General features: G+C 55.6%; 1 protein-coding gene across 2 annotated transcripts in view; it reads left to right on the forward strand.

The window, feature by feature from the left end:
• Nucleotides 1-27,031, forward strand: part of FUBP3 (far upstream element binding protein 3) — a 48,662-nt gene that overhangs the window by 15,889 nt on the left and 5,742 nt on the right. The window contains exons 3-15 of one of the 2 annotated variants that reach the window (XM_037036351.1): nucleotides 7,050-7,083; nucleotides 9,328-9,377; nucleotides 9,687-9,758; nucleotides 11,400-11,457; nucleotides 13,398-13,560; nucleotides 14,807-14,905; nucleotides 17,261-17,365; nucleotides 18,589-18,691; nucleotides 19,677-19,777; nucleotides 21,605-21,746; nucleotides 25,558-25,718; nucleotides 26,418-26,491; nucleotides 26,812-26,892. In XM_037036351.1, the coding sequence (XP_036892246.1) occupies nucleotides 7,050-7,083; nucleotides 9,328-9,377; nucleotides 9,687-9,758; nucleotides 11,400-11,457; nucleotides 13,398-13,560; nucleotides 14,807-14,905; nucleotides 17,261-17,365; nucleotides 18,589-18,691; nucleotides 19,677-19,777; nucleotides 21,605-21,746; nucleotides 25,558-25,718; nucleotides 26,418-26,491; nucleotides 26,812-26,892 (1,243 nt within the window). The remainder of the gene's footprint in view (nucleotides 1-7,049; nucleotides 7,084-9,327; nucleotides 9,378-9,686; nucleotides 9,759-11,399; nucleotides 11,458-13,397; nucleotides 13,561-14,806; nucleotides 14,906-17,260; nucleotides 17,366-18,588; nucleotides 18,692-19,676; nucleotides 19,778-21,604; nucleotides 21,747-25,557; nucleotides 25,719-26,417; nucleotides 26,492-26,811; nucleotides 26,893-27,031) is intronic. The other variant, XM_037036352.1, reaches the window with a different exon arrangement.

Genomic DNA, 27,031 nt, shown 5'->3' on the forward strand with positions numbered 1-27,031 from the left:
GTGTTTCTGCGGCCCTTTCCAGGTCCTGTTTCAGCCCGTGTGGCGTAGGGCAGAGACGAGGAATGGAAAGGAGTGAGGAGGGAAGACTCTGCAAAACTCCAGACCTTCCAAGAGGGAGAAGGGGCGGGAGGCACCTGTGCTGGGCAGTGGTGAGAGGCTGGCTTCCCGCTCCCGCTGGCTGGCTCAGGTGCTGGTCCCGGAGCCCCTGCTTGGGTGGGAAGCAGAGTGAGTCCCAAGGGCACCGGTGCTTTCACTGCACGAAGGGAGGGAGGTGGCAGGGCTGCAGGGGCAGGGTTGGCCTTTTACAAAGCGGGTCAAGCAAATCCAGACATGGTCAAGCAGCCCTCTTCACGCTGGGGTGGACGAAGACCCAGCCGGGGCTCGGTGGTCCCCAGCAGTGTGCAGCAGCCCTGCCCAGCTCTTCACTTCTGTGCTCCTGCCCCTCCAGCGGGGAGGTCTCTGAGACGCGCGTCTGTGCTGCAGGCGCGTCTGTGCTGCAGGCGCGTCTGTGCTGCAGGCGTGGTGCCTTTCCCCTTTCGCTGCTCTTTTCACGTAGCGCGTCCCCAGGGCTGGTAAAACTGTCCCAACCCTCGGTGGGGGGATGAGTTCAGTGTCCGGGTGAGGAGTCCCAAGGTCACAACACATGAGAGTCTTGGTAAGAAATACTGTGAGGATTGGACAGGATCCAATACTGATTTTATGCAGGTAACGACTCGTGGCAGAGGCTCATGGCTTCACTGCCTCCCCCTCCATCCCCCCATCCATTTTAGGGCTGTAATTTAGAAGTAAGTGGTAGTCAGGTGGGTGCGTATGAACACAGGTGTGAGTTGGAAAAGGAAGCTAGGTGTTCTCCTTGGCAAAGTGTGATGTGACTGGTTGGTCTGACATTGACTTAGGCAACCAGATGACAGAGTAGGCATTTCCCACCAAAATGAAGGGGCGAACCCTGCGGTGCCAGTTTTGCGATGGAGGTGTAACTAAAGCTGCCTGCAGCACCTGCAGTATTGTTCGGGACCTGTGGCCTAGGGAAGGCTCAGATGTCAGATTAGAGGGGATTCATAGTTTTTCCAAAGACCTTTTAGAGCCCTGGCCGTGTGGCTCAGCTGCTTAGAGCGTCACCCCCATGCACCATGGTTGCGGGTTCAGTCCCTGGTGCGGACACACATGAGGATCACCACTGAGTGCACAAATCAGTGGGACAAGTCAGTGTTTCTCTCTGTCAAATCAATGAATAATACACTTGTCATGAGATCCTTTTAGAATAAATGGGACCTGGTGGCTCTCTTCTCCACCTGGCTGGGTATCAGCATCGCCTGAGGAACCTTCGAAAACACATCTGCTGGCCCAGCCTCGCTGGAAACCCAGAGCACTACGCACACACCTCCCCTTCAGCCCGCAGTCCGCTCCCCGGCATCAGTCCCACGAAGAGAAAACTCGTCTTCACACAAAACCTATCCACAAGTCTTCGTAACGGCTTTATTCCGAAGGGCCCTGAGCTGCAAACCACCCAGCGGTTCTTCAGCTGGTGCGGGAAACAGATTGGGCTGGCCATTCCGTGGGTACTGCTCAGCAGCTAGAAAAGAACAAACTACTGATGCACACAACACCGTCTTCGCGGGGAGCTGTGCTGCGTGGGAAAAGCCAGCCCCAAGTGGCTCCGTACGGAATGAGTGCATTGATAGAACACTTTGGAATGGAGACTAGATTGCTGATGGCCTGCCGCGGTCCAGCCGCAGCAGGGTCCAGGGAGTGGTGGGAAGAGGACGTGGCAGTTGCCAGGCCGAGCGGTGGGGCCCGCTGTAGAATGAGAGGCGACGGCTGCTGGAAGAAACTCCAGCGCCCAAACTCGTGTAGCTGAGGAAACCAGTGCCGAGAAACCAACACATCGTCTGGCCAGGGGAGGCACCTGGTGAGTGCCAGCAGGAAGACTTTGAACCTGGGTCTCTGTCTCCTAGGCCATAACAGTATGTGCTTGGAAGTGTGGCTTCCGGAGGCTGGTAGGTTAGGGTCTGGGTCCTGGCTCTGCCAGTGAACTGTGTGACTTTGGATGGTTGCTTAACCTCTCTGAGTCTCTGCTTCCTCAGCTGTAAAGTGGGGGTCGCATCTGCATCCTGAGATTGTCATCAGGATTATAACAAATAATTTTCAAATGTTTTTTACTCATTTGCTTTTTTAGAGAGAAGGGAGGGGGAGAGGGAGAGAAACATGGACTGGTTGCCTCTCACATTCCCAGAACTGGGAATCTGGCCTGCAGCCCAGGCATGTGCCCTGACTGGGAATCGAACCAGCGACCTTTCTCAGTTCATAGTGACTCAGTCCACTGAGCCACGCCACCCAGGGCTTCAAACTTTTAAAATATTACTTCCTATGAGAAATGGCTCGTATTTCCATCAGCACTAGTTAGTAAACACTACTGAGACACATGTAACTGACACAAAATCTTTATGAAATGTGCATATTATATATGGTACACTTTGTTTCATGTTTTATTTTTTCTAATTTATTTATTTACTTTTAGAGAGGGAGAAGGAGAGGGAGGGAGAAATCAATGTGGAGATACATCAATTGATTGCCTCTTGCAGTCCCCCAGTTGGGGACCTGGCCCACAACCCAGGCATGTGCCCTGACTGGGAATGGAACCGGTGACTTTCCAGTTTGCAGGCTGGTGCTCAGTGCACTGAACCGCACCAGCCAGGGCTTATATTTCATTTTTTAATAAAGCTGGTTGTGAGCCCCTAAATGAATTTCCTGACCACTGGATTAAATGAAAATTTAAGCCCTGGTGTATTTACAGGTACCGTACAGACAGTACTGTGAATCAGTACTGTAGACTTACTCTTCCTCTTAAATTTACTCCAGAGGCCCTGGGGTCAGGCCCTCAGTGGGCACTTGACCGGGGTGGGGGGGGGGGTGTGCAGCTGGGGTTCCTGGCACCTGCATGTCCCTGGAGCCCAGGTCAGGACTCTGCCCCTCACGGAGCTTTCTGCTTTCCCAGCCAGACTCTGAGCTTCTTGAGGACAGCAAGGACCTTGTTCTCCACTTGATCCCCATACCTGGCACAGAGCCCCACATCTGAAAGGCGTGGTGGGTACAGAGTGGGCACGGGCGCTCTCCTGGGCCCTGTTCTGAGGGCTTGCTGGGGTGTGGTCGCACCTTGCCCGACAGTGAGACGGGGCTGTAAGAGCAGCAGCTCCCTCCTGAGGCTTTCGGAGGACCAGGTGCCTCGTGCGCGGGAGGCGCATAGGCAAGCACCTGGAGAAGCTGGTGGCGGTGGTCTTTCCCCCATGAGGGCGTATCAGACTGTAGGTGAGAGTGACGCTGTTGTGATAGACTTGAATATACTCTCACTTTTTAAAAATACTAATTTGCAGAATTAAGAACAGATTACCTGTCTGGGGACTTTCTGTTGAACTTGGCGCATCAGTGTTTTGTGGCCCTGAGGCAGGAGTTCCTGCTTAGAACACAGAACACAGGGGGCCTTTGTGTTGTCCGTGGGGGGAAAGCTGCTCCGACCCTCGGAGAACCACGGAAGCGGCCACGGCCAGAGCAGGGGACCCTGGAATCTGAGCCAGCGCCAGAGGGTCCTTTCCAAAACCTGAAGAGGAAGGCCCGCTTTGTCTGTTTGCTTAGCTGGTGCTCCTGCCCCCGCCAGCCCACCCACCTGCCCTGTGCTCAGCCCACCCACCTGCCCTGTGCTCGCGCTAGGCCTGCATGGCACCTGCGCCATCCGAGAGTGAGGGTGTTTTGTTCCGTGGGCTTTTTGCGGGGGGCGGGGGGGGCGGCTAGTCAATGCATGTTACAAAGTCGGGTGTGCTCCCCAGCGATACTTCGTTAGTATTACTTTAGAGAAAGGAGACTTCCGCCAAGATGGAGGCATAGGTGGAAACACTGTGCCTTCTCCTACTTTAGGGAAAGGAAAAAAGGAAGACGTTCTCCTTACTAGTAGGTGAAAATGGGTCCAGTTGCCTTATATTTTTTTATTCAAAAATCATCATTGAAATTGGCAGAGTATTGCTCTTCAGAAGTCTCCCTCATATTGCTGTGTGAATGTTTCCCATGGCCCAGGGGGCTCCCCATTATGTGGTGTGCAAGATAAACGAAAACTGCGCCTGTGTGCACATGTGTGCACATGTGCTGGAGCTGAGCGAAGGAACCATTAGGGGAAATAGGACTGATTGTTCAGCACTTTTTTCTTTTTTGCAGTAAAATGACAGTAGTTAGCATGAACTTGAGCTTGATGGTGTTCCATGTGCCTCCCTCATTTGACCCCTCTTCCTCATGAAGACTGAGCAGACCCCGCGCCCCCCCCCCCCCCCCCCCCCGGCCCCTCCCCGGNGCTCACCCCCCCCCCCCCGTCCCTGCCCCTCTCCGGGGGGTGGGACATGAGCCATTGGCTGTGTGAGTGCCCGGTGCTGCTTGCCTACCTGCTCTGTTCGTGTTTAGGCACCATGTGGGAATGCTTCTGAAGGCAGTGAAGCTGTAACTCGGGCCTCTCGGCCTTGGGCTGCGCACTGGGACGGAGGGCGGGGAGCACTTACCCTAGGGGTCCCCCACCCCCCACCTCGGAGTTGGGTCTGGCTTTGAGTGGCCGCCCTCCCTTGGTGGTGCAGCTCTCAGCAGTCCGCCTGCCTGTGTGTGATGACAGCCTGTGTGCTTTCATTTTCGGTTTCTAAGCACCTCTACTCAGCAGCAGAGCAGATGGCCATCAGAAACGACGTGTGTGTGGCCCCTGTGACGAGTACTTTGCCATCAAAAAGGAATTTTCTTTTTTGTGATAAGCATAACACTTCAAATGGCTTCTGACAGGAGCCTCATGACTTCTCCAGAATCTCCTGGAGTTCTTTACTCTGTTTCTGCAGCTTTTCTGTCTGGAATGGCTGAAGTGGTCAGCCTCTTCACAAGTCTTAGCACTCGGCATAGCGGGGCAGCATCCCAGGGCCGGCCACAGTGTCCATTTTGGGGACAGCCTTTGCTCCTCTGTGTTCTCCTCATTGCAGACATTTTCACCCCTCTGTCTTCAGTGGACTCTCTATCCTTTAGAGAAGAATCCTGACACTGCCCTGGCTGGTGTAGCTCAGTGAATTGAGCACGGGCCTGCGAACCAAGCGATCTCAGTTCGATTCCCAGTCAGGGCACATGCCTGGGTTGCAGGCCATTTCCCAGCAGGGGACACACGAGAGGCAACCATACCTTGTCATTTCTCTCCCTCTCTCCATCCATTCCCTTCCCTTCCCCTTCCTTCCCCTCCCTTCCCTTCCCCTTCCTTCCCCTCCCTTCCCTTCCCTACCCTTCCCCTCCCTTCCCTTCCCTCCCCTCCCATCCCTCCCGTCCCCTCCCTCCCCTCCCCTCCCCTCCCCTCCCTTCCCTCCCCTTCCCTTCCCTTCCCTTCCCTTCCCTTCTCTTCNCCCCTCCCCCTTACTTCCCCTCCCTTCCCTTCCCTTCCCTTCCCCTCTCTTCCCTTCTGCTCCTTCCCCTCTGTAGATACCTAGATAGATATCCAGATAGAAATCTAGATAAAAAAGAATCCTGTCAATAAGCACAGAAGCTGACCTCAACAGGGACAGCTAACCACACTCGAGGGCACTCTCTCTGGACCATTTTGCTTCATACCCACTGCCTTCGGGGTGGCAGCCGTCTCTCACAGCGTCTGGGGGCTGAGTGTGTGACAGGAATTTCTTTCCTAAGCTGGTCATTGTCCAGTTTTCACATGGAGTGGGAGTCGTGAACATTACCTGTCCCAAGCGAGAGAATTTTCATACCCAAACTGGAAATGCAAAAAGAAACATCTAAGAGTCGATGAGAAACAATTTTCTTATCTCTGAGATAAGCAGGTTAATTGTGTATAATGTCAGTGTTTGGGCTGCAGACCATTATCTTGCTATTGATCCAGGAGGCTGTGGTATCGACTCCGTAGCTTTATTTACTTTGTGCCAGCACTGTTTCTCTGGGCCTTTCTTCTCCTTTACATACAGCGGGATCTGCCTCCTTTTCTGTTGTCTTTTTTATGACCAGTCCCTGCCCAGTCAGAGAAGGACCGGGTTTAGTTGAAGCAGGAGGAAAAGCCATTGGGGCTGTATTTCAGGTGCCACATCAGTCACTCGGTCCCTCCCACTCCTGCCTGGCCTGAGCACGCCTTTCCCCAGAGTCACTTTTGGGTGTGCTCGTTACCATGTTGTGAGGTTCATTCAGTTTCTCGGAACGTGTTTAGGAGTGACCCTTTTTCCTTGTCTGCTGACTGTGTTTCCAGGGCTTTGTCTCCCAGAAGACAAACCCCACAGAGCCCTTTTTGCTGATGGCAGCGAAGGAGACACACTTACCGATGGCTGAACGGGGGAAACGAGCACAGCGTGGGGCGGAAGGGGCTTTGTGGGACCTCGGTCACAGAGCTTGTTTTCCTTAGGCCATTAGGCACTGTTGTCCGTGTGAAGTGGCCTTGAAGGGCAGTTGCTCCTCCTGAGCAGCTTATGTGGTGCACGGGCTGCGATGGTGGGTTGGTGAGGGGGCCTGGGGAGGGGCGGGCCAGAGCCAGGCCTCACGTCACGCTGCTGGCGGGGCTGGGAGAACAGGGGACACCCCACGGGCTGCAGGAATGGAGGGGCGTGGTCTTAGTGACTGTGCCTCTGCTGTGGAGCAGCCCCTCACGGCGCTCCCCAGAGAGGGGTCAGGTCTTCTCACTGGTCTTACAAAGAGGAAGAAGGAGCCCTCGATGTCTGCACTGCGCGTGGGTCCAGAGCAGGAGGGAGGCAGGCAGCGAGAGGGATTTAGACGAGCAGGATTTTCTCCCAGGCTCCTCAGCATGTGGACACACAGATCAATTTCTTATCCTGCGTTCAGCTGGACACTGGGCTAGAGGCTGTGTTGATCAAGGCGTCCCCTCCTGTTTCATATCATATAACACATTCATTTCAGCCACTGAGCCTAAATTACTATTTGCTTTCTTTCTGCCTTTCTTTTTTTTTCTCTCGAAACGGTAAGAACTTGTGTAAGGATGAAGTTAGTTTATCCGTGCTAATGCTTTGATTTTTCTTTTCTTTTTCTCTTTGCCACAGTAGGTAACCAGTTAGGGGCCTTGGTACATCAAAGGTAAGCAGTGGGTTATGTTTTATTATTTATTGATCATTTCTAATTGTTTATTGATCCACCATCTGTACTAGAGTGTTAGAAAGTCGGAGGTTGAGAGTGGAAAGCCATCGGCTAGATTTAAGACTCAAGTTTTTTGTAGCCCTGTCCAAGACAGTAAAAGCTCAAAGGAGAAACTTACACAAGGATTAAAAATCAGCCGCCAGGATGTGCAAACTTAAAAGACTCCTAGAATGTCGGAGCTGCCTCCTTCCCACATACATACATTTAAAGGGGGAGAATGACATTTTCCCTCTTGTTTTGATGGTTTTCCCAGTGCTTTACGAATTCGTAACCTCTTTACTGGAGAAAGGGACATCTTTGGTCCTCGAGAAATCGTGAGCCTGGGCGGCCAGGAGCCTGGGTCCCCACCCCTGCCACAGCAACTGGGACTTGCCAGAGAGCCTCAGATAAGGGCCCTGTTGATTCCCTGCCTCGGTTTCCCCTCAAAGCCTTCCCCGAAGGCTTCCATTGTAGATTAGAAAGATACAAAGACCTCTGGGATTTAAAAAGACCACTCTTCGAGATGGTATTTGAGGTCACAGTGTTACCCTTTATAAAGGATAAAATATACAGGAAACTATGCCTCAGCGTCTCCTTGTAGCGGATGAGATTGTATGACTTGTATCTATTACTATAACGTGTTATCCTTAACCTTCCCTGGTTGTGCTACAGTTATATTCTCCTGTATGCTAACAAATGTTTGGAGGAGAAATCACCAGGCATCAGTTAATCAAAAGATTTGTCCTAGGTTTTTTGTTACTTCCTTACTTGCTTTGTTTTTAACGAATTAGAGTAATATGAATGAGGTAACGTCCCTGTAAAAGCTGTAATTAACCAGAGTGTTACTTTGCTATATGATCTGCATCAGACAACTCTCAGCCCTGCATTTGGAATATAGAGCTTTGTTTTGCTGAAGGCCCAAAGCAGTTCATTTTCATATGTTTCCTCCTCAAAGAGAGTCTGCTTAAATTGTCCCTGAGCACTGAGGAGCTGCCTGCGCTCTGTGCTGTTTGTATTGGGACAGTGGTGACCCTCTTCTAGTACAGCCCGCAGTAGTGGTTTCTGAGAACAGACAGTGCGTGCCGCGCACAAGTGGTGGCCTCGTAGCTGCACCAGTGGGAACACCGTCCCCTTCCCCGCAGTCAGGAAACATTCCCCGTGCCTGTGGCAAGATGCCTCAGGCCAGCCAAGGCTTGGCGTCTGCGCCGCGGGGTCACTGGTTAGGGGCCCCAGACTTGCCTCCTTTCCGAGCGAACTGAAGATCCCGGCCGGGAGCCCCACCAGATGCCGCAGTTTGCACTCCTCTGCCGATGCTGTGTCGGGCACTGTTCGTGCTGCTGCCTTTCTCCCCAGTCTCGGAGTGCTGCGCTTGCCCCAGAGACAGGCACTCGGTCCAGTGCCTCCCGTGATGGGTACAGGTCCCGCTTCATGAGAGGTGCTGAAAAATGCCTGCCTTGTAAAAAAAACCACTTGCATTTAGCATTCTCCAAAGGTAAATGTTGAGACTTAATTGCTTCCTGGGGTGGTGGGCACACTGGATATTGTCCACGACCCACCCTGTGGCCCATTGGAAGGTGAGAGAGAGCCCTCGCCGTGGTTGTGAGAAGGAAGGAAGACGGCGCACCGCGGTGGGAGAGCCATTGACCGAGCGCCTTGCTGAGGAGCGGAGGCCACTATTCTGTCTTGGTCAGCGCTGGTTAGGGCTCCACTGGAGACGGCCCCACTGGGGGCACCATGCCCTGAAAATGAGGAGGAGACTAGAAAGCAGCATGGGGGAAACAAGGCATGCTGAAGAAAAGTTGAGCATCTCTGAGTCTCTAGAGGACCCCAGGAAGAAGCCTGAACCCCCCCACAGCGCAGAGGGTCTGCCCAGAGGGTCTCTAAGTCAATGCTTGGTGCTCAGCCAGGCTCCCTGGCATCTCTGCTGTGTGAAGGAAAGGCGGTTGTGGGAGGAGCCAGCCGATGGCTTTGATGAAAACCCAGGCGTTTCTGCCTCTGACGGGCATGGGTCTTTTCAAGGAGTGACTGACTGACCCAGAAGTTCCTTAGTCAAGGCTCTTTGTAGATGGTTGTGGGCTTGTTGGCCAAGTTGGCACGATTTCTTTTAAGCCTTTATTTTCCAGCATGACCAATATGGGAAATTGGGGAACCTAAAGTGGCCACAGAATTCTTCTATATCTTTTTCCAAATGTTCTTTGTTTTCAGGGCAGTAATAACGGAAGAATTCAAAGTGCCTGATAAAATGGTTGGCTTTAGTAAGTATCCGTGTGTTGAGCTTCCCCCTTTCCTGTCCTTTCCATTGCACATTCTCCCCGTGAGCGTCCCCTGGGGGAGGGCGCACCCCCACGCTGCTCTCCAGGGTCTCCAAACGCCATGGGCCTCTCTGCAGGCCAAGGCCATCCGCCCCGTCCCCATGCTGCATGCACAGTCTCTGGCCTCACTGAGGCCAGCCTCGTCTGCCACGCTCTGAGCCACGTGACTGCTTGTTGAACTCAGGGTCCTGTATGTGGTTAAATGTGGGCGGGGGGGGGGGGGCATGTTCTGACCCTGTTCATTTGTTTCAGTTATTGGCAGGGGAGGTGAACAGATTTCACGGATTCAAGCCGAATCTGGTTGCAAAATTCAGATTGCTTCAGGTAAGGGCTTCTTTTTTCATAAGTCTCAGTCTGTAGAAATCGGTATTTTGCCGAGTTTTCCACATGTGGTACTTCTTTGCTTATTGCTGGATGTGTACCAGCAGGGTAAGTATGTGCGCCTGCTGTTTGCCTTGCATTTTTGGAGCCAGACTCCCAGACGAGAACCCGGTCAGCCGTGGGCTCTGACAGGGCCGCCCCTCTAGCCGCGGCCAAGGCCCTGCCCATTCTGTGGCCCGGCCTGGCCCCTCCCCGGCACCTGCCACTCCAGGACCGCGGTTTTCTGCACCGGAGTGTCATGCCAGGTGTAGTGGGGCCGCTAGGGCTCGTGTGGCTTCGGGCTTACTCCCGGGACCCAGCTCCCCTGGGTCAGGCCACCCATGCCCTTTGTGGGTGGGGGCCCCCCGGAGGCCTGGTGGAACTAGTACGTGTGAGACCCAGCTCAGGACCTGCCCCGGCTGGCTCCGTGTCAGCAGCACAGTGAGGGGACAGGCGGGCTCAGGAGGAAGAGTTCACCTTCTGTTTGGAGGGTGATCATGTGACGGGAGTTGGACCTCTTTCCACAGTGGGGGGCGGGGGGGTNTTGCCTTGCATTTTTGGAGCCAGACTCCCAGACGAGAACCCGGTCAGCCGTGGGCTCTGACAGGGCCGCCCCTCTAGCCGCGGCCAAGGCCCTGCCCATTCTGTGGCCCGGCCTGGCCCCTCCCCGGCACCTGCCACTCCAGGACCGCAGTTTTCTGCACCGGAGTGTCATGCCAGGTGTAGTGGGGCCGCTAGGGCTCGTGTGGCTTCGGGCTTACTCCCGGGGACCCAGCTCCCCTGGGTCAGGCCACCCATGCCCTTTGTGGGTGGGGGCCCCCCGGAGGCCTGGTGGAACTAGTACGTGTGAGGCACAGTGAGGGGACAGGCGGGCTCAGGAGGAAGAGTTCACCTTCTGTTTGGAGGGTGATCATGTGACAGGAGTTGGACCTCTTTCCACAGTTGGGGGGGTGGGGTTGAAGGACATTTACTGAGGAGTATTTGTCATTTTGAGAGACACTTACTATAGTGTTTGGCAGGCAGTAACTGCTGTTAGCTAGTTCTCTTTCTTTCCTGAGAACTTTAAGAGGCAGTCTTGTTAGGAATGAAGTAAAGTGGCATGTGTGGTGTTGGAGAGTAAGACCGTCCTCTCTCATCAAGTGGCCCGGAACCAGCTTCATACAGATGGCACCGACCTCGGGTGTTCGTGCAGTAACTGGCGGCGGCCCCAACACACACCCAGGAACTTCTCACCGGTGTGTGTGTTGGAGCCGTGTGCACCGAGTGACCCGTGAGCTGCTCTGCAGCTGGAGGGACGAGGAGTAGTGGGCTGATTAGGTCACTCAAGCACCCTCGCACTGAGACATCATTAGGACCCACTCCGCACACCTCTGCTGCGTTCCCCCGCCTGCCCCTGGGGACTCGTTTCTGCTCTGAGACTCTCAGAGTGGAGCCACCAGCTTGACATTCTCTCCACAAGTGAAAGCAAACTGTCTTTTTCTTGGAGCCTGGGCTTCTGTGGGGCTGGTGTAGACACCAGCCCGGAGAGACGGCCCTGCACAGAGGCTGGGCTCGAGGTTGCCTGATGCCCACCGACACGCCTCATCTTCTCGATTCTTCTTGTAGAGAGTTCTGGGATTCCAGAGAGGCCCTGTGTACTTACCGGAACCCCAGAAAGTATTGAGTAAGTTTGTTTTATTTACTTTTTCTTTCACTCTTCTTCCTCACTCCCCAACGGGGAGCAGTAGAAGGGCCAACTGTCACTGAACGCTGTCACCCCGTGCTACAGTCCGGCCGCAGGAGCGGATGCGGGTGCTGCCGCGTCAGGGGAGTTTCTCTCTTCCTTTAAACACACACGGCATCCGCCTTTCAAAGCCCCCACAGGACTCACAGCTGCCGTGGCACCTGCTCCACAAACCAGCCCCTAAGGAGTGTAGTAGGGTCCCCGCCTGAGTGCCCTCACGCCCTCTGCCTTCCACGTTAACACCTCCTGTCCCCGCACAGTCTGGGTGAGCGAGCCTCCCCCTCTGTGAGCCACAGAGAATCCTGGTTTGGGTCCTTGGCCTGGGGGTGATCCCATTGCCCTCCTGATACTTGGGAGCCAAGTGGAACGGGCTCTGCTGGCCATTGCTCCACTCTGAGGGCCATTGGGACCAGCTAGAGGGGGTTTTGACTTTGGCACCCTTGTGACAGCCTGAGGACTAGCATGACTCCCTGCCTGGCACATACATACTCAGAGCCCGGGGCCGGGGGTAGGCCTCATCAGCCCTGGAGCCTCCTGGGAAAGGGGAGCCGCTGACTCGGCCTCTGTGCCCTTTCCCCTGCCAGTCTGCTGAGCAGTGTGTTTGGGGGTGGGGGTGCCAAGATTCTGTCTGGCTCAGTAGATAGGGCCTGTCATTGTTTCCATTTCTCAGGGAGTCTAGATGAGTTCAGATTCTCTCGTTTTGCTGTAACATTGCAATCAGTGAACCAGAATAAATAACTCTGGCAGGTGTGTATTACAGGGCAAGCAAGAGGGTTTTGCTGGAGTCAAGGCGTTTTTCTTCCATCACAGGTTAATCTAGTACACAAGCAAAATACTAAAAAGCTGCTGTGACTGAGAAGGTACACGAGGCTGATTTGGTGCACAAACACTCAGGACCGCAAAGGGCAGCTCTGTTTCCTGCCTTTTTCTTCTTTCTTCCTGCCCTTCTATCCCTGCTTCCTGTTCTGCCCGCTCAGTGGAGGCCAGGGGATTATAACTTTGAGGAGAAACGAGTTTGCTGTCTTCAGTGCACAGGACAGCCAGCCTGTTTAGTAGCTAAATCCTTTCCTGTCAGAGGAGCCAGAAAGATTGTACGTGGTGGTGTAAAAAGTAAATAATGCAAATAACGGCTGGGGGAGATTCTGGTGCAGAAAAGGAAACGGGCTTCCCAGGTGACCTCGGGAGGCCGGGCTGTACTGTTTCAACATCGCAGCTTTCCTGCTCTGCCTCCAAATAAACCAGCACAAGGTAGCATCGCACGGGAAAGGCCGGCTCCCGCAAACCAACTGGAAAAGCACAAAGCAGGGCTGTGCGGCTGCAGAGCCGCGTCAGGGCACTGGCACCTCCTTTTCTTGCCCCTCGAAACCAAACTGGTGATGCGTAGCTTTAGCTCGAAAGTGGTAGAGCAGTCTGGTTGGTTGTGGAGACGAAACCTGGAGTTTGGGGGTTCAGAGGACGACTACTAACTCTTGCTCTTTCTCCTCCCATCCTCCTCCTCGGCTCTCTCTCTCCCTGCTGCTCCTTGCTTGACACGTGTCTATGGGATGTGTACTCTGGGTGGGGGAACAGCAAGATGCAGAGCCGCTGACTTTCTGATAGGAGAAGAGACACATTTGTGGGGTGCCTGTGCGACCCACACACGAGCAGAGGGCAGACGTGATGGGGCATGTCACGATGTTGGTATTGTGTGCATGTTGCTTTTAAATTCCAGCCCAGTAGCGTGGTCGATGGCAGAGAGCTCCCGGGTTGGGGCAGAGCTGGCACTGGACAGAGGGCTGCCTTGACTCCTTCATGTTCTCCCCCGGGTGCAATTTCCCTTCGTGGGTACCTGGGGCGTTCTTGTAATGCTGGCTTCCTGTGGCTTTGTTCCCTCCCCAAAGATTAGCCAAGCGGCTCCTGGGGCAGATTGTGGACCGCTGTCGGAATGGACCGGGCTTTCACAGCGACGCGGACGGCAGCAGCACGGTGCAGGAGGTCCTCATCCCTGCGTCTAAAGTGGGGCTGGTCATTGGCAAAGGCGGGGAGACCATCAAGCAGCTGCAGGTGGGGGAACCTTAGCAGAGGCCCTCAACGACCTCCCTGCCGGCGGTGGGGGAGTGGGTGGGGGCTTGTCATAGCTCCGGCTTCCCCAGTTGACCTGGCTGTGCCTGCCACAGGCCAGAGCCCCCCTCAGAGCCCCAGCTTCCATGGGTCCACAGACATTCTCTGGAGCCGGGCCTCTGCTGCCCGTGACGCCGGTCCTGGGAACCCATAAACTTGTAGCAGCCGCTGTGGCAGTGAAGCTCTGTCATTGTCAGATGACAGCATCTGGGATAAAAATGCCGGCTCTGGAGCCAGCAGCCCTCCCCACCTTCCTGGCGTGAGCTGAATGTGTTGGCGCACTTACAGGGCCCGGGGCCTCCCGGGGGCGGGGGCCTCCCTTGTAAGGAAGCTGCAGTAACCCCCATGACTGTGTTTAAACAAGGCCCTCCGCACCAGGCCCGGGACTGAGTAGGTGCTCCGTGAACAGCAGCTGCCATAAGCTCTGGAACCCCTCCCCCGAGACACGGGGGACCAGGCGCATTCCAGCACTGAGCACCCACGGCAGGGCCGGGGCTGCCCCCGTAACGAAGCGAGTTTCCATAGCTAAACCCAGCCGCAGTCGCACTCAGAGGGGCTCGACGTGCGCTTACACGGGTTCGGGCATTTTTACTGCCAGGCTAGTTACAAACAGACTCTGACTTTGGGGCTTTTAAGGATGCAGGTCTGGGGTCATGGCCCAACTGTGCACTCGCTCCTAGCCCAGGCCTTGGCCCAGGAAGGCGCTCCAGTGTGGGCTCAAAGAGTCCAGGGTTTGGGCTTTCAGAATGAAAACGTTGCCCACCCCCTCACTTCTCCACTCCGGACAGTTTGGGGGCAGCCTGCTGTCCGGGCCTTCCTCACTTGGGGAATGGTGGCCCTGCCTCACAGAGCCAAGCGCAGGTCTGGCTGGGCACTGTTAAAGCGAGGGCCCAGCCAGCGGGAGCCTGGCAGTTCAGAAACAGCTCCTGTCCATGTGGGTGAGTTAGGAGCTGGAGGAAGAGGAGGAGAGTTTGGGGAACGAGCAGTTCCTCTGTCACACTTAAGAGCTCACACTTAGGAGCTCGCTGGCATGACCTGCATGCCAGGGTTCTCGGGGCAGCTCCCTGGGCCGGGGCAGAGGGCAGTGTCAGGTGGTGGGTGCATGTGGCCCAGCCCCAGGCAGCATCCATGCCCTCCCGGGTACCCCTCCCTGGCAGGGAGGGCTGTACTGGTGTGTGTGCCTCCACAGGAGCGGACGGGGGTGAAGATGGTCATGATCCAGGATGGCCCGTTGCCCACGGGAGCAGACAAGCCTCTTCGCATGACAGGAGACCCGTTTAAAGTACAGGTAGGAGAGCAGCCGCAATGGGGCAGGTCCTGGGTGCAGGGTCTCAGTCGGTAGTAACGCAGAGCTTTTACGTTCAAGACGTCACAAAACCAGACATTCCTTTGACTAAGGTAGGCTGTTCCCCACACTGCGGGTTGCGAAAAGAATCTAGGACTGTGTCGCCCGACACCAGAGCCTCTGGCCACACCTGGCCATTTCATTCAAAGTGAGTGAGAGTTGAGTTCCTCACTTATACTGGCCGTCCTTCAGGGGCTCAAGAGCCACGTGAGAGCGGCGGCTCTGTCACCGGCCTGCGTGTTCAGAACACCCCACACGCAGCAGGTTCTGTTGGGCGGCGAAGCGTCGAGCAGGTGCGGTTTCCGACTTGCTACCTACGTTCAGCTTGGCACAGGCTCCACTGGGCTTTTCTCTGCTTGTTCTCTCTCTCTGGGCTTGTTTTTGCTAGATACGCAGCTGAGGTGGGAGGTGAGCACAGGCGCCGGCCGGCATACCGCCATACACGCGTGTGCCCTGCTTGCGAGCGCTCCGTGTCCCGAGCTCCGGGCCACCGTGGTTGCTGAAAGCAGTGGGGGGCTCTCACCTGGGGTGGTTCCGGCCTGCAGGCATGCGTGTGGGCTGTGGGGTAGGGTGTGCCTGTGCCTGTGAAGTCCGATCGCTCTTTTCTGCCCCCCCCCAGCCAGCCTTGCCTTTGCTGCGTCTGGGGCAGCCCCAGGCTGGCGCTCCTCGGTGAGCCAGGCCGTTCCTCTGCAGGGGCTTTGGGGCTTTGATGACGTGGAGCTCACCAGCCTCTGGCCAAGCGTCTCCCCAGTTCTTAATTAACCCTCATTCGGCTGAACTCCAGTTGATGCCACTGTTGGCTTTCAAGGCACATGCGTAAAAGGTTCCGAAACGGCTGAGGGCAGCGACTCAAACGGCTTCCTCCCTTGGGCCCCACCTATGAAGCAGCCTTTCCCCCCTCCCCCTGGCTTGCAGGCCAGGGCCCCCCAAGTGCCTTCCTCCCCGGAGTGTCTAACCTCTTTGAATGGAAGCAGGTGGGCTTGGCGAAAATCAGATGGAATCCCATCTTTTCTCACGCAGCTCATCCAGTCCAGCTTGTGGGCGCCATGGCTGCGATATCAGGGGACTCTCTGGAAGGCGTTGGAGGGCCCGCCTCCCCGCAGCCCTCCACGCCTGCCTTCTCTCTTGGCACCTTTGGTTTTATCTCTGGTAGAAAAAATACCCGAGCAAAGAGCTTGCTTGTTTCATTGATGTTTCATGAGTTTGCAGGAAGATAATTATAAACTTTTTAGTGTATTCCATATATTTTATTTTCGAGAAGCTATTTGTGTTTAGGGTAAATTGTTGTTTGGGTTTTTTTATTTTCTCTCCGATTTTTTATTATGGAAAAACTTCAAACATCTAGAAAAACTGAGAAGGTGGTACGGACGTGCCTGCACGTCCCCATCTCACCTGTCGTTTGCCGTCGTGCGCATGTGTTTGTTCGTTTCACTGTATCATCTGTGAGTAGCAGGTGTTCTGCCTCTCCGCCCTGAGTCCTAAGAACAGGGACTCCCTGCTGTACGACCAGGGCAGAGAAGCGGCAGCAGGCCCCGGCATCTGCAGCCAGGCCACGCCCAGGCTCGCTCAGTGCCTTAAGGCTTTACTTGCTCTTTCGGGGGCAGGGGTGAGGGCAGCTTGATTAGTTTTTTCCAGAACCAGGACTTGTCTGGGTTCCCATGTTGCCTTGGGTGGTGGGAACTTGGCGCAGCTTTCTGTGGGAGGAGGCGGCTATGGATGGGCAGGGTGGGCTGACTGAAGTGCGTCCTTTGTCCTTTGGGGAGAGGACACTGAGTGTGCCTTGGAGACAGTCAGGCCTGGGGACAGTGTTGGCAGTCACTGACTGGGACACTGGATCCCTGAAGGCTGGAAGTCACTCTTGGGCTCTAGGGCTTGCCCTTGCCCTTGGACGTCTGGGTAATGTCTTCTTTCCGGAAGCTGCCCGGTGAGAGCCTCCCCGAGAAGCAGTGTGCTGGAGACCCCACTGGGCAGCAGTGACCCAGTTCAGACCCAGCACAGACACACTGCCCTGCTGTGGCTTTGAAGAGGGTCACCCTGCCCTGGGTATTGTGGGCCACGTAGAAACTGTTGTTTAAGACTTGACATGCGCGACTCCCACCAGCAGTCTGTCCCTGTTCCATGTAATGGTGATGATAATAATGACGATGATGATGTAATAGGGGAATTCTCCCACAGCCAAGTGCCTTCTGAGTCTTTAAGCTCAACATAAGACTGTTTGCTCTTGAAGTTTCACCTGGTGTCGTGTCTGGTTTTTTAGGACTCTGTTTTCCATAACGCCTTTTCTCTGTGTTTACGCAGCAAGCCCGGGAAATGGTGTTGGAGATCATCCGAGAGAAAGACCAGGCTGACTTTCGAGGGGTGCGCGGCGACTTCGCCTCCCGCACGGGAGGAGGCAGCATAGAGGTATGCTCGAGTCACAGGTCAGTAGGCTAGAGAGATTTGGGTGAAGGTCGTGGGTCGTACATCTTTTGGCTCTTTAACCTTGAGCAAGTTCTTTAATTTTGTCTCCTCTGTGCAGTCCTGAGTGGACGCTCACTCCTCAGAGTTGGCACGGGGACAGTTTGGGACAGTCAGCTGTAGTGAGGGGAGACAGCTGTGTGCATGCGTTTCAGGGCAGGGGCCGTTCCCCCGCTTTGAAGTTTTGCTTCAAAGCTTATCCTCCTGCGCAAGTGAAGACCAAAGTTCAGGTTTTCTTGGTGATCTTACTATGATTGTTTCAAACTCAGAAGCCAGATTTATCGGTGAGGTGGGATGGCATCAAAATCTGTCCTTCAGAAACGTTTAAAAACTGATGGTTAGAGAGAAAGAGAAACGTTGACTTGTTGTTCCACTTATTTATGCACTCATTGGTTGACGCTTGTATGCTGGGGATCGAACCCACAACCCTGGCGTACTGGGACAACACTCTACCCAACTGAGCTGCCTGGCCAGGGCCAAAATGAAATTTTGATATACGCTAAAATGTGGATGGCCCTTGCAAATAATATGCTTGCATAATAAGCAGCCAGATACAGAAAGAGAAACATTGTGTGATTCCACGTGTACCCCGAGTAGGCAAACCCACAGAGACGGCAGGGAGAGTGGAGGTCACCGGGCGCCGCAGAGAGCGGAGGGGGTCGCTGGTGAACGGATGCAGAGTTTCCACTGCGGGGAGGAGAGGGCTGGGCGGGACTGTCTGGGGGCTGCGCAGCTTGGGAATGTGTTTGTGCCGCTGAGTGGTGTCTCAGGGCCGGCAAGATGACAAAGCATTGTGTGCAACGTACCGCAATGGGAAAGTGAAAAACTGTTTCAGAGGACTTGGTATAATGAATGTGTATGATACACTTATTCTTATTTCATAGAATTTGGAAGATAATTTGCCATTTTTAATCTTTTATCTCGGGGTTTTTCTTGCTTCATTTTTGTAACTACTTTCATCAAATCTCAGACTCTCTGGATGCGCTTAGCCAACAGAAATGCAATCATTAACCACAATACTGGTTTTAAAGGAAAAAATGGGCTTACCTGCACCGTAGTGAAACTCGGGCTGTGTTAACTCACTCACACACACACACACACACACACCCCCGCTGAGGAGAGCCAGGTCTGCCAAAAGCTCTGACGAGGTTCTGTTTCTCCACGCGTAGGTGTCTGTGCCTAGGTTTGCTGTTGGGATTGTAATAGGAAGAAATGGGGAAATGGTCAAAAAGATCCAGAATGACGCTGGTGTGAGGATTCAGTTCAAACCAGGTTGGTTTTGGTCGTTTTCAAAAATCCTGTAATTATAAATCACCTCCCCAAACAAGGACTGCGCAGCCTGCCCGCCTGTGTTCTGGCCTTCCTCTCTCCCTGTCCCTGTCCCTGTCCCTGTCTCCCTCTCTTCTGCGCCAATCTAGGCATCTTTTCCGGGTTCCCTTGCTGTGCCTGAACGCTCTAGCCTGGGTTTTCCAGGGCTCCCCCATCACTTAGACTGGTAAACTGGGGAGAATCAACATAGCCTGCCCGGCTTTTAATTTTGCCACGTAAAGGCTTTTTTAAAAAATCTGTTATTTTGCCCTGACTGGGTGGCTCAGTTGGTTAGAGTGTTGTCCTGATACACCAAGGTTGCAGGTTTGATCCCTGGTCAGGGCACATAAAAGAAACAACCAGTGAATGCATAAATAAGTGGAACACAAATCGATGTTTCTCTTTGTCTCTCTCGTCCTCTCTCCTCCTTCCTTTCTCTCTCTAAAATCAATAAAATGAATAAAAACTAAAATATTATTTTGATGTCATGGATTAGAGGTAACTTAAAATTGTAAAAAAGGACAAACATATTAGACTAACGAACAGCTCTTTAAATTCTGTTAGTTTATAAGCAAACCTACCTACGGTGCCTTTATTTTCCTCATTTCTCTAAAGATGGCAAAACACCTCGAGGGGCTGGTTTTGGACACTGTCGTCATCGCTCACCTGCCTTCCTGGGCTTTGCTTGTCTGTCTGTCTGTGGCTCCATTTGTGTCTCTGTTTGTGTCTTTAATGATAGCTCCCTTAAATGCCTACAATTGCGTGACTGCTGGCACGGGCCATGCAGACTGACGCAGCCGCGCACCTGCCCCTAGCCGAAGGGGCCCTAGTCCGGTGGTGTCTCACCAACCCTCTGGCACTGGTAGGGATATTGATTGCAAGTCAGGATGACCTTCGTCTCTTTCTTAAGTTGGGCTTTCCTAACCCCACTTCTCACCTTGTTCCACAGACGATGGTATTAGTCCAGAGAGAGCTGCCCAGGTCATGGGGCCCCCCGACCGATGCCAACACGCGGCCCACGTCATCAACGAGCTTATTCTTACAGCCCAGGTGGGTCTGGCTGTGCGTTCAGGTACCTCCCGCGCTGCAGTGGCAGGGGCCACCTGCAGATCTGAGGCAGCCCTAAAGCAGCCCCCCTCCCCTGCCCCTGTGCCAGTCGCTGCAGGGCACCGCTGTAACTGATGACGGGTTGGCACATCCCCAGTTAAGCAACATGGGAAATTTGGGGATGGTTGGAGCTGCAGAGAGAAGCAAGAGATTGGAGATGCTCGTCCCAGCTCTGCCATTGGCCGTGTGACTTTGGATGAGGCCTTGAACTTCTCTTGGCCAAGTATTCTCAGCAACACAGTGGTGGTTCGCACCAGATCGCCTAGGTCACCTGGCAGTGTGTGCTGCAGGGGCACTTTTGTAGACCCGTGCCACGACCTTCGGAACCCGCGTCCCCAAGACGGGCGTGGGTCTCGGCTAGAGTCCCACGTGAATCTTGGGGTGAGACACGTTCCAGAAAGAGTCAAGAGTCTCGCCTCCTTCTTAGCAAGAAGAGGTCACGAACCTGGAGCTGCGGAGGCTGTGCAGTGAGCCCATCCTGAGCACTGTGGCACACCCGGCACATTGGCTGCACACACATGTGGGTGTGCATGAACGTCAGCCCCTGAACTACCTCATTCCCTCCATCTGTCTCTCGTCAGAGCGGAGGGTGGAGGAACACGATTCTGGGCGGGGGGGGGGGGGGGCGCTTCACTCTCTCTTCATCCCTGGGGGCGGGCTGTGCCAAACGTCTCCTTACCGCGTGGAGCCTCTTCAGCATCTCCCTCCATGAGAGCCGCGCTCGGCTGGACCAGGTCTTCCCTCCACGTTGCAGAGGTGTTGGTGCCGCGGCTCTGCGGAGACTCGGGACAGAGCCTGGAGTGAGATGCGTTGCCCTCGGATGAAAGGAATCGTCCTGCTGGCTGTCGGGTGTGGGTTTTGCTGTCCGCCGGGGACGGTGTGAGAATGGGTCAGCGGCGGCCCTAGCCCCATGCCATGCACTCCAGCCCAGCTGGTTCCCTCCTTCTGGGGAGCGGGACAACTGGGTGTCCTTTTGAAATCCTTTTATCCTTTGTGCTAGTTACATTGCAAGGTGTTCTGACTCACACAGCAGTGTCTTAAGTTGTTCTTTTTTTTTTAATTTTCTAGATTTTTTATTTATTTATCTTTAGAGGGGAAGGGGAGAGGGAGAGAAACATCAATGTATGGTTACCTTTCGTGTGTCCCCTGCTGGGAGTTGGCCTGCAACCCAGGCATGTGCCCTGACTGGGGATCAAACCGCAATCCTCTGGTTCAAATGCTCGTGCTCAATCCACTGAGCTACACCGGCCAGGGCTGAGTTGTTCTTTATAGCAGCATGGTTAGGGGAGGGCCAGAAGTCATGCATTGTCATTGTCACTCACGTGTCACTTCAAATGGCCTCAGCTTTTTGGCAGCTACTCCCTGCCTTCTGGTAGGCCCAGCACGTGTGAACCCCCAGAAGGAGCGTTTTCAGCGTTGAGAAGAAAATCGACTCCTGACTCTCTAGGTTACAGCCCAGTGACGAGGCTCTGGGGAGAAGGGCGCTGGGCTTCGGACCCGGGAGTTGCTGCCCAACAGCTGTTCCTCGGGGCTGTGTTTGCTGTTTCTGTGACCACACGCACTTGTCTGTGCACGCGCTCCCCGAGCGCACCTACGAGTCGTGTTCACTGCGCTTCTGAAGAGCACTTTGGAGCCTGAGATGTGGAGTGATGCGCAGGTTCTGGTGCGCGGCATTGATTGCATCCTGTCACTCAGCCTGCTCCGTGGAAACGAAAAGTGGCACTGGTGGCAGTGGCAGAAGTCTTCATTTAAGCTTTGCTTCTTTCCCAGGAAAGGGACGGCTTTGGAGGCCTTGCAGTGGCCAGAGGACGAGGACGTGGCCGTGGCGACTGGAGCCTGGGAACCCCAGGTGGCATCCAGGAGATAACCTACACAGTGCCCGCAGACAAGTGTGGTCTCGTCATCGGCAAAGGTAGGAGGCAGTGGCTAGGGTTGTCGGGTCCCTCCCCGGCTGCTCCTCTGAGAGCCTACAGGTCACACACCCCAGTGCACAGGGGCGGGGCTGTTCACCATGCTTGTCTGTGGCGTCAGCTGCCTTCTGCGGGAGCCCCGCTTCGCGAGGTCTTCTTGTGAGTGGGGACAGAGCATGGGGACACATGACAAGAGAGACCCGCTGCCTCTTGAAGCAACCTAGTTGCTAGAAAGGCCGAACGTTTGCCTTTGAATGTCCGTCAGCTGAGCAGTCATTAGTCTGCCTCCGAGGGCCACAGAGGAGCAGTTAGGGGTTTGCCCAGGCGAGGCTGCTTCCCGACCAGGGTGCCACTCTTCCTCACTCCTGGGTGTGGGTGCTTGGTCTTTGTTGGCACGATGTGTGCAAGTGGTTTGTACCCTTCCAGCACATTTACCGTGCCTGACAGACACCCTGTGCAGGGAAATAAAAATTGGTTTGCTGGTTGTTTCCAGGCATTTTAGAGAAGACTGGATAAAACCCTTGTTCATGGCTGGCGTGCTCCTGCCCACCTTCCCATGAGAAGCAAGGAAGGGAGCGGGCATATTTCTAGGCCACTGGGCCTGGTTCATCTGGGCTGGTCTTGCCCTAAAACCAAGAAAGGCTGCTGAGAGCCCTGGCTGGTGTAGCTCAGTGGGTTGAGCACCGGCCTGTGAACTGAAGGGGCGCCAGTTCAATTCCGGTCAGGACACATGCCTAGGTTTCAGGCCAGGCGCTAAGTTCAGGGTGTGCAAGAGGCAACCAGATGTTTCTGTCCCTCTCTCCTTCCTTTCCCCTTTCTCTGAAAATAAGTAAGTTAAATCTTATCTTTAAAAAAGTAAGGCCACTGAGAGCTGGTCTGTGGTTCACGGTCCGCTCCCGCCCCGTAGCCCTGCCCCCAGCAGCGGCTCAGCCTCTCTCTGATCCAGGCAAAGCCTTGGTACCGACTGATGACTCGTTGGTGTTGGGTGTTGTATTTAAGGAAATAATAGTCTTGCCCCCTCAATTTCTCCAGCTCCTGTGATCATCAGGCATCTCTTAGCAGTGGAGGGGGCAGAGTGCTGGTTCTTCCACAGGACATGGTTTGGAAATGTGTCCCGCGGCCCAGGCCGAGGCCGCCCTGCGCTCCCCACAGTCTGGCGTGGGCTGGGAACTCCTGCCCTCTCTCCCACTCCCCGCCGTGTTTGTGCTCTTTTAAAACGTCCTCCTCTTGCATCTGTGTCATCTCTGAGATTCTCAGAGATGGTGTGAACAATATGGGCGTGTTTCCATTTTCTGGCAGGGTGTCTATGCTGAAAAGTGTCGGTGGCCCTTGGTGGCCGCCCAGATGCTGCGATTGTGAGGCACGCCACCCAGCCCCACACCCTGGCGGCTGCGAGGGGCAGCTCCCTTGGCGCCTGTGAGTTGAGAGGCAGATCTAGGTTCTGTGTCTTGGGAGAGGCATTTTTATCAGCACGGTTTTCCTGCGAACGTGTCTCTTCTCTAGACACCAACAGAGCCTGCTGTCTTCACTGTGACAGTGCTCATGGTGTTCCCAGGACAGCCTCTCTTAGCTTATCTACTGAGTCACCCCGAGTGATGGCCAGAGGCAAGTGTGACAACAGAGGAAGCCATCACTGTGTTGGTGCTCCAGTTACAGCCTGGAGAAGCCTGGAAAAGCGGTGTTGGGAGGGTGGGGGGCTCTCTACACCACCCCCACTGCGAGGGCTGGGTATGAGCTGCTCCTCCTCCTTGGGAAAGATGCGGGGATGGGGTGGGGGCAGCGAGGGAGAAGGGAGGGCGCCACACGCAGTCAGGCCCTGCTCCCCGGGCCCTCCCCTGGCCGCTGGATTTCCATGATAAACACAGCAGTGCTGCCAGATAGTGTGGCCAGCCTGCTCTTGTCAGCCGGCCTTTTAGCAGGTTTGATTGATTACTTTACGATTTCACAGCCAGCCTGGGGGGGCCGCTGGTGGGTCACTCCCGCCTCCCACCAGGTGGAAGAATGGGGTGGGCTTCTTGAATGGGTCTGTAAGCAGCCACATGCACCAGGCTGGTGACCTCATTTTGAAGAAAGATAAACTTAAATTAACTCCTTCTGGCACCCGGCACTTTTGTGGGGCCTCCTCCCCTTATCAGTGTGCTCCTCGGGCACAGGCCTCGAGAGGCCTGTGGGGCTGCTGGACTGCATGCCCGGTGGGGGCAGGGCCCGCAGGGTCTGGTCTCGGCCCCTCGCACCCTTCCCGCCCCCGCTCCACAGTCACACGGGCCGGCTGAGTGGAGGCGAGCGGGGCCGGAGAGCCGACTCCATCGCTCTCCAAGAGCACTGTTGCTGGGGAGAGAAGCTGGTCACTGTTCACAGAGCAAAGGCCAGAGTCCGCCCCTGTGAGTGAGGGGCAGTGGAGACAGGCCGGGGCTGTCCCCAACACCAGCATGTCCGTTCAGGGTGGAACATGAAGGGACACCGTCCTTAAATTGTTGTAGAACTTGGAGAAAATTGTGCACATGCGACTTTCATCTACCAAGTCCTTTTTATAATTTGCTTTTGAATGTAAAACCACCCTAACTTAAACCTATATGCTGTCCACGCCAGATCTGGAGCAAAACTTCAGCCCAATGCCCATAGCCCCCCGACTCCTTCCCATAATTGGAGGGCTGCTCACATCACTAGCAGGAAGGACGGCTGGACCCAGGCTCCAGCTTTGCTTCTTGACCCCAGTAGTGTCCCCCAGAGAGGACGGGTGTCCCTTAGGCACCCCTCCTTGGCCAGATGTTCCGCTGAGGCCTCCCGCTGGTGGCATGGAGGGCAGGTGGGGTGTGTAGAGGACCGTGGACATGTCACAGGGAAATCACACGGATTGTGTGGCATGAGACACTGGCCTTCAGTTGCCGTTTTTAATCATCTGGGGCTCCCTGGTCCCCTGCACCGGCATTTCCACAGATTGTCTTTTCAGTTGTGTGGAAACCGCTGACATCTCCCTGTACTCCGTGCCCCCCCACCCCCAGGCTGTGCGGAGCCAGTCTGCACGTCCTGGCGGGTGCAAAGGAAGAACCGAACTGCCGTCACGCTGGTGCTGCTTTTGTTATGCAAATTCCAGTAAGAGACTGGGACTCTCCCAGGTTTTTCTAAGAATCCGACTAAATTTTCATCAGCCAGGCTCCACCCAGGCCTCTGTGACCCCCATCCTCCGGCTGCCTCTCTGTCTAGACCTGTCCCCCTCACGAAGGAGGCAGGGACTTGAAAAATGACAGGGTGGGATTTTCAGGGCCCAAGTGGGCTCCAGGCATTGTTGGGCCCTGCGGCCGTCTGTCTGACCTGTGTGCGGGAGTGGGGAGAGCGGCAGGGCCGTGGCCCTCGCTGGGGCCGAGGGCCCCCATTGTGCCACAGAGGGGCCGTCAGGTCGCCGGTCTCCCGCGGAGAAGGATGGAGTGCCTCCCCTGGGTGGCTGGCGGGAGCTGGGCCGAGGCCTCCTGGGGCTGAGCTCCACTGTGAGCACACCCCTGGGCCTCAGCCCCGGCTTGGGTCCTGGCTCTGCGGAGGACACTGAGACAAAAACCAGCAGGTGCCGTTTGGTGTCTGTGGCTTCAGCCTGGCTCAGAGAGAAAGGAAAGCGTCCCATCATGAGTCTGGGTTTGCAAACGAGAGCGCCCCGGTGTCTGTAAGGGCAGTGATCAGGGCCCCTGTGTTGTCCGGGTGAGTGCAGGTGCGGGGAAGGCCCTGTCCACGTCTTCTGTCTGGAGCAGAGCCCTGCAAACCATTCTGGTTCCCCGCCGCAGCCGCCACTTACCCTCCCGTCTCCTGTCCTCCTGCCTGCAGGGGGCGAGAACATCAAAAGCATAAACCAGCAGTCGGGGGCACACGTGGAGCTGCAGCGGAACCCCCCTCCCAACACCGACCCCGGCCTGCGGATATTCACCATCAGGGGGATTCCTCAGCAGATCGAGGTGGCCAGACATCTCATAGATGAGAAAGTTGGCGTACGTACCGGGCCCTTCCCCCACCGGGCTTACTGATAGCTGGACCTTCTGCTGGGTGTCTGAGGCGCCTCTTTTTTCCGGAGCCTCGTGTTTCCTGTGCCTCTCAGCCCTCACGTGCCGGGAGGGCACCCCTCTCACTTTGCCGAGGGGAAGGTCGGCGCCCAGGGGTGCCAGGCCCAGGCGCCCTGAAGGATGCCTTTCGGCAGGACCCCCCGTCCGCCAACGCAGGCCCTAGAGCCGCGCGCCCTGCAGGCTAGAGGAGCAGCAGCCCCCAGCACCGCCCGCAGGCGGCTTTCATTGACTCTGGCTTTAGTTGCAGGCTCCTCAAAGCAGATAAAGAAAGGGAGTGTTGGTGGAGGACAGATGGGCCACTGCTCACCTCAAAGGGGACATAGAGTGGCAGAGAGAGCCGTGGGCCGGCCTGAGTTGACGGGAGAGTCAAGCAGGTTGGTCCCCACCCAGGGCGACGCACTAGGGCGGATGCGGCGCCAGCGTCGGCTGCGTGGTGGTGCTGGTCACTTGGGCAGAGCCGTTGCTGCGAGCCCGCCTGCCGTGGGGAAGGAAGGCTAGCGCGAGTGCCGTAGGGTGTCTTGACTCCCCTTGACCCTGTCTCCTAAAAGCCGTGGTCTGCCTCGGGGGGCCGGGCAGAGGGCAGTGGTGCTCTGACAGTTAGTGAGCGTCCCCTCTGCGCCACGACAGGGCCCCGGCCTCGGAGCACCCGGAGCCTTCGGACAGAGCCCCTTCAGCCAGCCTCCTGCCGCCCCTCACCAAAAGTGAGTCCGCCCGCCCATCCCAGCGGGGAGAGCCGCCCCTCCCCAGCGGCCCTCCTTCCCGGCTGCGGCCGGGCAGTGCCAGCCAGAAGCCTGAAGTTCCGGGTGCAGGCAGGTCTCCACTCTCACTCCCACCAGTGACCCTCTGGCCCATCCACAGGTCACTGACGGTGCTGGGCTGAGAGCCTTCCTGGGGGCCAAGTCTGGTCCCTGACAGCATCCCCGAAGGGCGCTCACCCCCTGGGGCTGTGGGGAAGGAAGCTTTGTACAAAAGTCTTCCTGTTGTGGGGTCCTCAACCCTTCGACCTTTCCCCCCCACTCAGCACCTTCCCTCCGAGGAGCTCAGGGTGCTTCCCGAACATCGCTGCTAAAGTCAACGGAAACCCCCACAGCGCCCCTGTGAGGTTGGTGACGTGCTCCTGCCCTGGCCGCTGTGGGGGAGCCCCGCTGTGCCTGCCTGGGGTGGAGTGGGTGGCGATGAAGTGGCAGACAGTGGGGTTGGTGGGGTGGACTGAGGTGGAGGGTGCGGCTGCACTAGAACAA

This window comes from Sturnira hondurensis, unplaced genomic scaffold (assembly GCF_014824575.4).
Source record: "Sturnira hondurensis isolate 20B ecotype Veracruz unplaced genomic scaffold, ASM1482457v3 Scaffold0022908, whole genome shotgun sequence".
NCBI lineage: Eukaryota > Metazoa > Chordata > Mammalia > Chiroptera > Phyllostomidae > Sturnira > Sturnira hondurensis.